Genomic DNA, 12982 nt, shown 5'->3' with positions numbered 1-12982 from the left:
TGAACTTAAAAGCATGGTAGATGTTGGTGATGTTGATATACGCATGATTAAGACCTTTGCAAGGGTAATGCCGCTATCATGTATATGGGACACGATGCTCATCCTAACTTGTTAGCAGATCTGGCTAGAGCGCAACAAGCGTCGATTCAACAATAGGCGTAGCATCCCTTCGCAGGTAATACACTTGGTCTATAATGAAATTTCAATATGGACCAATATTGATGGAGTCAGGGTCAAATCTACTCAAGACCTCCTATTGGCAAGAAGGCTGAATGTCCCCATTCTTAAGCCCCCTACACAGAACATAGTCGAGGTTATTTGGAAACTACCAATGACAGGGTGGAGCAAGCTCAACATTGATGGATCTTCATTGGGGAACCCAAGCGCCACTGGTGCAGGAGGCATCTTCAGGGATCACCTTGGCGCTCTTGTAAGATGCTTTGCTTCCTACCAAGGGGTGGGAACCAATTACATGGCTGAAATGGCAGCCTTCATGGTAGGGCTAAATGAGGCTTGTGGCTTAGGCATAGAGAAGCTCTGGATTGAAAGTGACTTGGCAGCCTTGGTAATCGCTATCCTCTCACGCAAGGTTCCCTGGAATTTTCTACCGTGTTGGTGGTCGACCATGACCTTTCTAGACACTATCCAATGGAGAATCACCCACTGTTATAGGGAAGCTAACGTGGTAGCTGATGCCCTAGCAAATTACGTGGCCAAGCAATAGAGCCGGAGTTCTTGGGACAACCCACATTCCTTCATTGCTGCAGCAATCTCCTATGACGCGCAAGGCAGACCGAAATACAGATTTCCCTAGCTTGATTGAGTGAAATTCTTGTCTCTGTTGTTCTCTAGGCCTGAGTGATTGCTAATGGCATTGCCGAAGGTGATCACCTGGGTTACTTTGAGATAATTGTGGATTTTTCCGTCTACCTTGTAACACCTTCACTTTATATTAATATATACATTGCTGATCTTTAGCAAAGAAAAAGATTAAGACCTTTGACAATACAATTTTAAATGTAAAAATAATTAAATAAATAAAAATAATCGAAGATTTAACAAAGCTTTTTTTTTTTTTTTTAAAGCTAGCAACGTTAGTTAAATAGCATTGGAAACCTATTGTAAGTATGAGAAGGAATAGGCAATTAGTTGAAAGCTCTTTTTTTTTTTTTTTTTTTTCTGTGAACCAAGAAATATTAAACAATTCTTGTGTAGATGGAAAGAAAAGGAAATGATGGCAAGGTATCTAGTTTGAGAATAGATCATTATCTTCTCCGGCTCCCCAGCCCGGTACAGTGGTTTGGTTCCTCTCATAGGGGGTTGAAAATGACGATCTAACCCCCTACCCGAACACACTGCTTGAGGGAGGTTAAAACATTATTTCTGCCTCTCTATGAGAGGAACTGGACCACTGTATCGGACAAGGAACCGGATTGGAAAAAAAATTGTTTGAGAATACGATTTGACCTTGATGTTGTTGTTGTTGTTGTCATGGTTGTTGTTTAGCTGAGTGGTATGGAGAGTAAAGGAAAAAAATTAGGTTAATTCTATGGTGGAGGAGAGAAAATACTTTCAACCAACAAATTGGAATATTTAAAAAAATACTATTGTTGATAGTTATATACTTATATGTGTCTGAATTATGTTTTAAATATTACTTAGGCCATCTTTGGTATAGTTTTTATTTTTGATTTTTGCCTTAAAAATCGTTTTTGGTTGTGTTTGGTATCATTTATGGAGCCTGTTTCTATTTAAAAAAGATTGAAAAAAAATCAAAAACCAAAAACGACTCTTGACCTATTTTTGTGTTTTGGCCAAAAGCTATTTTTTGTTCTATTTGTGCGCTCAATGTTAATGAACATGTGCTCTTATATGTTGCAAAAGTGGGGGTAAAAATGTCATTTGGTTTTATTATTAGAAATGCAAGCCCCAGTCCCCCTCGCCTCTTCTTCTTCTTCTTATTCTTCTTCGTTTGCTTCTCACCCTCTTCCCTGTCCCTGCTCATCGGCTCCCAACCCCTTCCCCTACAGCCCCACTCCCATTCATGCTCCCTCCCCCACAAATCTCCTATCTTCCTCACCCGCCTCAACCCCTGCAAACCCCCCCAATCTCCCATCTTCTTATTCCTGTCCCGTTTCACTTCTCCTTCGTTCTTCGGTTGCAGAGAGAACGTACAAAAATAGTTTTCACAAATAATTTTTATTAAATAGGAAAAAATCAAAAATAAAAAGCATACCAAAGAGCTAGATACTTAGAGATATTAAAAATTTATGAAAACACTTTTTTTTTTGGTAGCAAGAGGGTTATTCATTCATGCGCGCCCAACGCCAAGTAAAGGAAAATGAAATACATAAAAAAGATAGAGAGCATGATAAACACAAGGCCCGGATATACGGTATCCACAACCAAGGAATGAAAATTGACCCTGTCGCACATGCTATTGACTAGGTCATCCAGACTAGGAGTTGGGTCACAACCACTTCCCTAGGTAACAAGTAGTAGCCACTGCTAAAGTTGAGCGCACAACCGATGATAAACTCGGTGCCACAAGCACCTTGATTGGCTTCACCTGCAAACACATAAAACAAGAACAAAGAAAAGTCTCCCACATAGATTCCGGATATAACAACATGACCTTGGAGTACAACAACAGGAAATTCAGGCCGACGATGGCAAAAGACTCTAATCAAACACAGAGCAGGCCCATCGCTTTTCAGCACCAGCACGATGGAGCCCTTGGGGGACATAGCCACACTCTCAGTCGCCAGTGCCTCGGCGGCATCACACCCAAGTGCATTCTGTAGGTGCAGCGGACGAATGGTATATGCGAAAACAATAGTTCTCCTAGTCCTGAGAACGGGGAACAAACTCTTGAGGTCGGAGATCAAACTTCCACCACTGCACTACAAGAAAAAGGGTCTTTCGCAGCATTTTTAGACGGGCCTTAGCGGCGTTTATTGGTAAACGCAGTCATATAGGAATATTCAACGGCGTTTACTAACAAACGTCGGTATATAAAGTATAATACGTAGAAATCATGGCATTTATATGTAATCACCGCTACACATACATCTTTGGGGGCGTTTGGTTTGAACTGCTGGGATATGTAACAATACAACAGCGTTTATTTATAAACGTCGTAGTATCATAAATCTTTGGGGGCGTTCGTTCTGAATTGTCGGGGTATGTAACAATATAAACGCCGTAGTATCATAAATCTTTGGGGGCTTTCGATTTGAATTGCCGGGGTATGTAACAATACAGCGACGTTTATTTGTAAATGCTGTAGTATCATACTATATGTATCCGCCACATATGTATTTTTGGGCATTTAGTACAAAACGCCGTTATATGGGGTACAATATCACGACGTTTATTAATAATCGCCGCTTAATATAATGCCTTTTTTCGCACAAAAACTCCAAGCTCTATTCATTTCCCGTCTCTTGCCGCATGCTAAGATGCCCTCTCTAAATTCTCAAATCCCAATCCCTCGCGTTTCTCTCTCAATCTATCACGATGGTTCTCCCTCAAATCCCAATCCCTCACGTTTCTCTCCCAATCTCTCACATTCTCCCTCAAATCTCTCTCAATCTCTCACAGTCTCTTTCACTCTTGCTTCTGCTGCAAGCTCTGGACTATTTGTGGTTCAGCAGACAACCCAAACTATTCACTTCCTGTGCACTGATCACCGTCCCTCTGTCCCTCTCTAATCTTCACATTTTTTGTCAGATTTCTCTCAAATCTCTTTCAACCTCGCTCCCGCTGCAGCCGTTGTGGACCATTTGGGGCTAAAACAGGCGATTGAGGATCAAGGGACAGATTCTAGGGTTGGTGTTGCTCCGGCTACCACTGCCAGGAGCTCCAGCCTGCTGTAGCTGACGGTGGTGTTGCTCTCGGCCTCCTTGCTCGGGGAACATCTCCTACTCTGAGGTACGTAGTAAGCTCTTACTGTTCTTATTCCTCTTTGATCTCTTTCTATCTTTCTCTCACGTCGGTGGTTTAGGGCAAGCGATAAGTGTCAGCGAGAGAAAAGAAAGACGATTAATGGTGATGATCTGCTCTGGGCGATGGCGACGTTGGGTTTCAAAGATTATATTGATACCCTTAAGGTGTATCTGAATAGGAACAGAGAGGTAATTTGTGAACTTTCTTGTATGGTGTTTTTGTTTAGTTGAATTTTCTTTTTTATGTTCACTTGTGTTTGCTTATTCTTTTCATCGATCTCCAATCTTGTGCTCTTTGACTAGTTTGGAAAGTTTAAAACTAACTCGTTGATGTTTTCTTTTTCCCTGGTTGATTTTCGTGGATGGACGTGTTGCAGTAGATGGAGGTATTTTTTCTCCCCTTTATGTTGTGGCTCTGCTCTTTTCGTTTTTCTGCTAACCTCCAACATCTGTTCATTGTATTTTTTTCTTTCATTCTGTGGAATGGTTTACTCATCTTGTTGTCTATTTATGGTTCTGATAGGGTGATACCAAGGGATCTGCAAAGAGTGGTGATAAAAGGGATGCTGTTGGAGTTCAACCTGGTCCAAATGCACAGGTAATGGATTCTCCACTTAAGTTTGTGTTTCTAATCCTTCGTCGTCCAGCTTACGTATAAATGCTTACAGTGGTGTATTTATTGCCTGGTAAATAAATTTCACAGATTGCTCATCAGGAATCCTTCACACAGGGAGTGAGCTATATGAATTCTCAAGTAATAATTTTACCTCTGTTTCTATTTCAGCATTTAGATCAACATAGACATTCCGATCAAGCCGGACATTAAAAAGTTATATTAATTTCTAATGTACCACACATTTTTCTCTTTTAACCGGAGTAAGTTGTCTCTCCTGAGCGTCTCTAGCTGGTATCTAGTATACATTCCAGCCTTCTAGGTTCTTGGTCCAAGTGACCTATCAGTTATTGATCTTATGATGGTAGTAGAATGTACAGTAGGAAAATCAATATATATTAAGATGATAAGCTTTAGTTAATCCAAACTTATCTGATCATACTTTTGCTCAATTTTGGTGTAAAAAGGATCGAATTAAAGGGTAAAATAGGAGAGGAATTAGAAGTTTTAATTCTTCTTTTCCTTTTAAACTGACCTTTTGTTGTTGTATCCTTGAGAGAGAGAGAAGGAAAAGAGAAAAGTTGAAAACTTTTTCTTTTTTGGATTGTTAGGCCTGAAAAGGATTTTGGATTCATGTATGAAATTGAGTGGAGATGTGCTTAATGGCTCTTGATTATGATGATAATGGTGGGTTCTCTTCTTTCCGTTTCAATGTTTCTTTCTGAGATTTAGGGAGGAGAGTGAGTTCACATGTCCTTCAATGTGAACACTATTTGACTGATTTTGGAGTCGATGATGATGAATTGTGGGCTGCTACATTCACATCCACATCCCACCATACCCCTTTTTCTCTGTTCTGGCCTTGTGCTTCTGCAGTTCATTTAAATTCTCACCTGCCTTAGCTGAAATGTCTCAGAAATACTTTCAGAGTACAGCCTTTGACTCTTAACAGGAGAATCACTTTTGTCCCATTTCTTGATTTCCCTCCCTCTCTGGTGCTTGAATTGATAATTCTTGAAGCACAATGCGAAGTGGTCTCTCATTTTCCAACAAGATGGCTCACACAATAAGCTGTCTTATCTAAGAAGAATGATTTCAAAGCAACATGAACACTGTGGATGATACCCTTTGCTGATCCAACCACCAATAGCTCTATAGTCCTCTATCTGGGTTTGTTTTAGACATTTAGTTGAGCTTATTTAAAGCTAAAGTTGTATGGTATTTACTATTCAGTTTAACATCATTTTCTACCCTTAAATTTCATCAATTTTGTTTAATTTTGAGTTGTAGCTTTCTATAATACCTAGGTTTTAGCAGTAACTCTATTCTTGAATTTCTATTCTTTCTTCTTTTGTATTAGTTTCTCTAAGTTTCCATTCATTAGAGGGTCCCATGACTCCCATCCTCTAAATCTATTAATGATTATTAAGCTATTTGAAAATTGACTCTGTCCCCCACAAACATCAGAGATTAAAGTGGCTATCTCATTATTTACTCCTACTTTTAATTCAGGAAAGTTGGTTTAAGAGATCTCATGTTATTGAGATTATACATGATGGCTAGTTTGAATTTCTCAATGTAGCAAAACAATTTACCTTGTACCAGTGAATATCTTTTCCAAGACTATCAAAACCATGAAGCAAAACACTCTAATTTCAATACTAAAATGCTTAAGATTTTCTGAGTTCACTGATTTGATCCAAAGAAGAATCTGTCAACTTCTTTACTGTGGTTTTGAAATTTTTTTTTTTTTTGGTCTAAGGGAAAAATATTTGTCATAAACCTAAATACTAGAAATGAACCCAGGTGACCTTATGATGAAAGAAAGGGAACTAGGGACTGGTGATTCCTGGGTTTGCTTTAAATTCAAAAGTAGTTCCTTTCCTCATAGAAGCTTTTGTTTGACTCAGTTATTTTGAAAGCAATGGAGTAAATGATGAAAGCTTCTCAACTCTCTAATCTCAACACCACCCCATACATCTTCTTCCCCTGTTTGTTACTCTCAATCTCTAACTCCCTCTCATTGTAGAGATGGACATTGACCTAAAAAAAATATTTTAACAGGGGAAGGGATTGATATTTGATACTTCTCAGATTTGCTGTTAAATTTGTTGCTTTTCTCCATATATTCATTCACCTCTCTAAGTTTCTGATATTAATGGATTTATCTCCCCTCTTCTCCTTGTTACCTTCAACTCTTGAACTTTTTCCCAAATCCCAACCATTCACAGATTCTTATATGTTTTAAAACCAACTAAAGAAAGATCTCCAATAGGTTTTGTCTTGATTCTGACTTTATGGGTTGTACCGGGTGATTTATTCCTACATTTTTTTGGATCTTCTTATATGTTTTCTCACACATCAACAATCCATTGGTCTAAACATGACATTAGAAGAAAATTTTTTTAATTAAGATCCATTAATAATGGTCTCTCATTATAAGGTCAAGACCATGACCCCTTTCCTTTTAGTAAATCACCCTAAGGTCATATATGAACATTACAGCTTGACACCAGCACCCCCAGCCCCTTAATTCTCCCCTCTTGGCCTAAGAAGATCAAGATTGGGATTGGAAGTTGGAACTAAATATCACTTGTATGTATCTTTGAGATTTCTATTCATCTTGGGTTTTAAAACATAGATTACAGAGAAACATTTCTGTATTAAATCAATTATATACAGAGAAACACCAAAAGACACATATAGAATCTAGCCTTTTGGTTCAAACTTGGAAAATTTTCGGGTGCACAACCTTAAATATTCATAGACAGAGACATTGTTTTACTTTGTTTTCCCCTCAATAAGCAAACCTTAACAAGTGAAAGGAGACTATCTCAATTCTCCTGGCTGTTTGTTATGAAAGTTGAGTACCATGGGTTCTGGGTATATATAGAAAAGATTTTACAGAGTAGTGTATAGAAAGAAAAAAAACAGAGAAAAGGAGGGAAAAGGGTAATGTGGAGTTGGTAGCTTTGTCAATCCCTCTTTCTCTCTCTCTCTCTCTCTCTCTCTCTCTCTCTCTCTCTCTCTCTCTCTCTCTCTCTCTCTCTCGCTTCTTGAATATTTTCTGTTCAGTAGACAATATCCATAAGTTCTATTCGTGCTTTTGTGAAAATGTGTGTTCATGACTCTCCCTCTTTGGTGCTTTTCTAATATTTGGTTTGAGTGTGATGAAAGAGTGCAATTTGTTTCCTCATCCGCCATGAGAAAGTCTCATTTTATGAATTGATCAGCGAGGTCTTTAAAATGGCTCAGGTGGTGGAGTAATGATTGGACACCATCCATGTAGTTTCTTGGGGATGAAAACATGATGTCCTATGCTCCAACATCTACGGTAATCTGAATTTGACTTCATACTTTTCTCTTGGCCTACTAACTTATTATTTTTATAATGACAATGGAGATGTTGATGAGGTAATGGATAGTCTTTTATTCTTCTGTAAATTGGTCTAGATGTTTTTAAATGAGTTGCTTTCCGTGTAGCAAACTTCACTTGATGGCATAGAGTTGTTCATGATTCTTTCTCAATAATTACTCTTCCTTTCATTCTAATTCCCATTTTGTATACTGCACTCCCCATTGCTATTGGCTCCCCAATGCAACTCTAGGGTACATGGAAATTTGTTTGATTCATACATACTTTTTTTTTTTTTCTTTTAATGTTCTAGAAACTCCGGAAACAAGCAGAGATAGGTGTTGTGGTGTGGTGTGGAACTTTGCATGGCAGTTCAGTCATGAAGAAGTTGTTTCATGGAACAAATTTTGTAAAAAACACGACTTCCTTCTCCACATTATTTATTTTTAATTGTTGCTTTGTATTTATTTTTTTCACTTTCGAATAAATGTGTCTATATGTTTCCCTTGTTAGGTCAATGTACATTGCTGCAGAGTTATATGAGACGAGAGAGAGGAAGGCCAGAGAAGAAGAATAGAAAAACAACGAGCATTTTTAGCCAAGTGAGTAGTAGTTTTCTAGGTTCTTTGACTTTATTATCTTTTTCTAACTCAAGTAGGGAACCTATTCCATTTGGTTTAGGATTTCCTTTGTTCTCTTTTCAAACTTGGGTATTTTTTGAACTCTATTTTCAATCTTAAAGATATAGTTGTTAGCATTAGTTTTTTTCATGGTAGTTTAGGCATATTCATTGGTTGAAATTGGATATAGATGATGTATTGAAAATCTGGTCATGCTTCTTAGTTGAAAGTTAGCAAAAGTGTGTCTGCAGTAGTTCTTTTTTAGTTTGTTCTTTTGGGGATATTATCAGAAGATATGATTGAACTATACAGTGACATAGAGATGGTGTATCAATCATTGTAAATTCTTCTTCTTTGTTCTCTATGATACTTTTTGCCGATATGAGCTGATAAAATTGGTACATGGTTATATTGCTACAGGTACTGCCTATTGCGAGTTTGATTTCAAACCAGACACTTTTTTGACATGATCAAACTAATAAAGATTGGTACATGGTTATATTGCTGCAGGTAACGTCCATTTGAATACTAATGTCAATGAGTTATTGCTAAATTTTGTGTGTTTACTGGAGTTGCTTGGTGATTTAAAGCACTCCTTGTCTAAGGTGTTCATTGATTGAAGACATAGAGCAAAGTATATACATTGTTTATTTTGTTTTTGAATTTTAACAATTAGTCATAGGTTGTAAGTGTCCTTTGGGGTAAGGTAGATTAAATGTAATTAAGTTTCAAACGGTCATTTGTACAGATAAACTTAAACTATTTTGGATCTTGTCATTATCTCATTGTTTTTAGGGATGAATGTTTTCTTTTTTTTTGTAGAAGTCTTATGTCTCTTCACATCAATAGGTTAAAGGATAAGATAACTAAACAGGTTAAAGGATTTGTACCACAAAAATAACAGGTTAAAGGATTAAGTAAATAAATTTTTTTTTAAAATACTATATGTAGCGGCGTTTCTTACTAAATGCCGCTATATGGAACTTTTATAAACGCCGCTCTAGGATATTTTACCGGCGTTTATGTAAACATGTCGCAAATAAATCATATTATACCAATGCTTACCAATCTATAGCGACATTTCATAAAACGCTGTTATAAAGTATATATGGCAACATTTGTTAACAAACGCCGGCGAAAGTGATACATTTTCGGTGGTACATTTGACGACATATGTGCGGCGTTTATAATAAACGCCGCTGAATCATATAGCGGCGTTTTTTTAAGCTACAGAGACACTTAAAAAACGTCGCAAAAGACGCCTTTTCTTGTAGTGCCGGAGACATCCTTAGTCGCATCCGCCATGGCGGATTCTCCAGATTGTTCTTCTCCAAACAGGCAAATACCATTCCAAAGCCCCCAAAAAAACTACCTAGACGATGAACACTTTCGCTAGTCCCTAGTGGCTATTATCCCACTTCAGAGTTCAGAGCAAATACAATGACAGAGGGAGAGAGAGAGAGAGAGCAAAAAGAGGTCGTTGTAGTCTTTTAAGTCTCTCTCTCTCTCTCTCTCTCTCTCTCTCTTGTTGTCGAGAGTAACTACTGTTATGTGAATAAGTGTGCATTTTCTCAATGGGATTATTAAATGATGGAATTATATTTTAAAGACAAAATTATTTATAGGTAACTAGGGTTTAGATCAGATGGGCTAATTACTAGATTGCCCCTCACAGTCTGGGCATTAATACAAGTAGAATTATATTAGAACATATGAAGGGATATTACATAAATACCCTTACATCATCCACTATATAATGAGAAACATGAGATTGAAACCCTTTTAACAACAAAGGATTCAGATTTGATTTCTCCACAAGTGTTAAATCACTCAACCACTTGTCGGTCCAAAAATTAATCTTCCCCCCATTGCCCACCGTCCACCTTTTTTTACTCTCAACAAAATTCCACATTCTCCTCACCCCAGGCCAAACAGAGGATGATTTGTAACTCCTTTTGATAGAAATGTCAGAATTAACAAACCTAGGCCGAATGAACTTACTTAAAGCTGAATCATGGTGCTTGATTTACCAAACTAGCTTGCAAATGAGGGCCTTATTCACTTCCCTTAGTCTTCTAATTCCAAGAACTTCCCGTTTGGGTTTGCAAACATCCATCCATTAAACACACTTTCTTGGGGGTTTCTGCATCACCTGACCAAATAAATTTTGTGATCCATTTTCAGCAATATTTATAATGGACTCAGGCCACCAATAGACTGAAAAATTATGCACTGGAATGCCAGATATAACAAACTTCACTGACACCACCCGACTGGCTATGGACAACAACTTTTCTTTCCAACCCGATAGCCGACTCTTGTTATTATCAAGCAAAGGGAGAAGAGAATCTCTCTTAACACGTCCTTTGAAGATCTCAACACCCAGGTAACATGTAGGAAAGGAACACGTAGGAATATCCAAAGTATTTGCAATTCTCTATTTTCTTCTTGGAGGAATATGGCCAAAAATAGTTTCTTCTTAGGGGTTTCTGCCCCTCGCTGTGTCTATCTCTCTTCTCCTTATGAACATATCGATCTACCCCCTATTGTGGGAGGAGAGAGATAGACACAGGGAGGCACTAAAGTATGCTATGTAGCTAGACAAGGAACTCAAACCCTTGAAAGAAAACCTATAGAAGTGTGTTTTTTAAACCTATAAAAGTGTGTCATTTAGACGATCGATCCTTTTTAAAAGGGTCTTTCGAGGTGTCACTATGCCTAGTGAAGTATAGCACTTCACTATTTGCCACTTGCCCATACATGAGTTAGTCCACATGGTAGAGGACCCCAGCCACATACATCTCAATGGCCAAATTTTAGTACAACGTAAACAGGAAAAGTTGCTCAATCTCTGACTCAAAGATTTAGTAAAATTATCAAAATGTCATCAAATGAAGATGAATATAAAATACAAAAATGACATCTTTTGTAATTTTAACTATTTTCACTACTCATATTAAGTTGAAATTGTACCAATAAGATGCTTGTTTGATCCTTTTATCAGATGGATTAACTGCCCCCCCGCCCCCCCCACCACCACCACCACCACCACCACCATGTGCTACCACGTCGGTAATAGTGAAAAGTTATTTTTAACTGGGCATAGTCATGCATGGGCCCGGAAGACAACCGTCTTTGGAATCTAACAAGAAGAAAAAAAGGAAAAAGGAAAAGGAAAAGGAAAACTTTCTGTGTCTCACTCTAGAAAGATTTGGAAAAAATAAAGCGAAGGAATAAAGAAGTCAAGAGACCTCCACTCCTACAGTGGCGGAGGAGGGTAGATGACAAAAACAAGACGATCGAGCATTGATAATGTGAATAGCTCAAAACCGACACGAATATTCCGATCCAATACTTACCGCAATTCAGAATCTCATCACGAGCGCATCTAACCCCTCTCCTCCTCTATACCCTAATAATTACATAATCCCCAGTACTGAAAGCTTTTCTTATGGACATTAATGCTCCCTTGACTCTGATGAACGGTTTTGGTTCCCCCTAGAGTTTATATGAGAGAGAGAGAGAGAGAGAGGGATGTGAAGGTGGTTGTTGTTACACAGGATTCACATGCGTAGCTTTTTTAACCACCCGTGGGTCAAAGGCTTCAAAGGTTTGAGGAGAGACACAGACACGCGTTAGCAATAGAAGTAGCGCGCTAATTAAACCTATCTATCTATAAATCAAGGCCCAGAACACCCAATCTATCTCTCACATATGCCTCTCTGGGTAGGGTTCAGTTAATTAGTTGAGTTCTTCCAGTGTCAGCTATATGAGATCGATATAGTATGGTATGATATGTCTACTTCACTCCTCCTTTTATAGTTTCTTTGGAGTTTTGGGGAGTTGAGATCTTCTTGGATTGATAGAAGAAGGACCAGTTCATACCTATTTAAACCACCTTAACTCCTTTGTTTTCTTGTTTTCCTTTCAGATGCTATCTAGCTTGCTTTTGCATGCTATTAATCCATAATTAATCATCCAAAAGCTGCTAAGAAGAGAGGAAGATTAATATTTGTTGGAGCGCGCATGGCCGGTGAGTGATTTCCATGTGAATATACCCTTGCCAAGTATACAGTCTTTTGCGGATTCACCTCTATTTCATTGTCTGTTCGACCTTGAATTGAACCTACCTACATATATAGAACAAACCCTAATCTCAATCATCTAACGAATGTTTTCTTCTTCTTCTTCTTCTTTTAAAGAGGTTTTAGGTGGCTTTCTGTGTTTTTGTATATTTATTTTTTTCTTTTTTTTTTCTTAATATAATTTACTAATCCCAAAAAAAAAAAATTCAAATTTAAATCGAACCCTTTTGATTTCATGTGTGTTAATTGTTATAAATTTTATTTGGTTTTCTATATGTTAGATAAGATTTCATTTGAAGAAAGAAACTATAAGCTGCTTTGAAAGCGTACTCACTGTTTTAAAAGAGATATTTTGTCTTTCA

General features: G+C 37.8%; 1 protein-coding gene across 1 annotated transcript; it reads left to right on the top strand.

The window, feature by feature from the left end:
* Nucleotides 1-331: 331 nt before the first annotated feature.
* On the top strand, nucleotides 332-4773 carry LOC122650919. The gene is made up of 6 exons (XM_043844280.1): nucleotides 332-565; nucleotides 3860-3933; nucleotides 4007-4136; nucleotides 4328-4333; nucleotides 4471-4545; nucleotides 4651-4773. Exons 1-6 carry the CDS (start codon nucleotides 332-334, stop codon nucleotides 4771-4773), a joined length of 642 nt encoding a protein of 213 aa, XP_043700215.1.
* Nucleotides 4774-12982: the final 8209 nt, after the last annotated feature.

The sequence above is a fragment of the Telopea speciosissima genome, chromosome 2 (genome assembly GCF_018873765.1).
Source record: "Telopea speciosissima isolate NSW1024214 ecotype Mountain lineage chromosome 2, Tspe_v1, whole genome shotgun sequence".
NCBI classification, from domain to species: Eukaryota; Viridiplantae; Streptophyta; class Magnoliopsida; order Proteales; family Proteaceae; genus Telopea; species Telopea speciosissima.
Note: the sequence above shows the minus strand (reverse complement) of the source record. Positions and strands in the feature narration are given on the sequence as shown.

Coding starts and splice junctions, on each gene's coding strand:
- LOC122650919 (XM_043844280.1), top strand. CDS start 332: ATGACAGGGTGGAGCAAGCTCAACATTGATGGATCTTCATTGGGGAAC. Junction 566..3,859: donor AAAGTGACTTGGCAGCCTTG/GTAATCGCTATC, acceptor TACCACTGCCAG/GAGCTCCAGCCTGCTGTAGC. Junction 3,934..4,006: donor GGAACATCTCCTACTCTGAG/GTACGTAGTAAG, acceptor TCGGTGGTTTAG/GGCAAGCGATAAGTGTCAGC.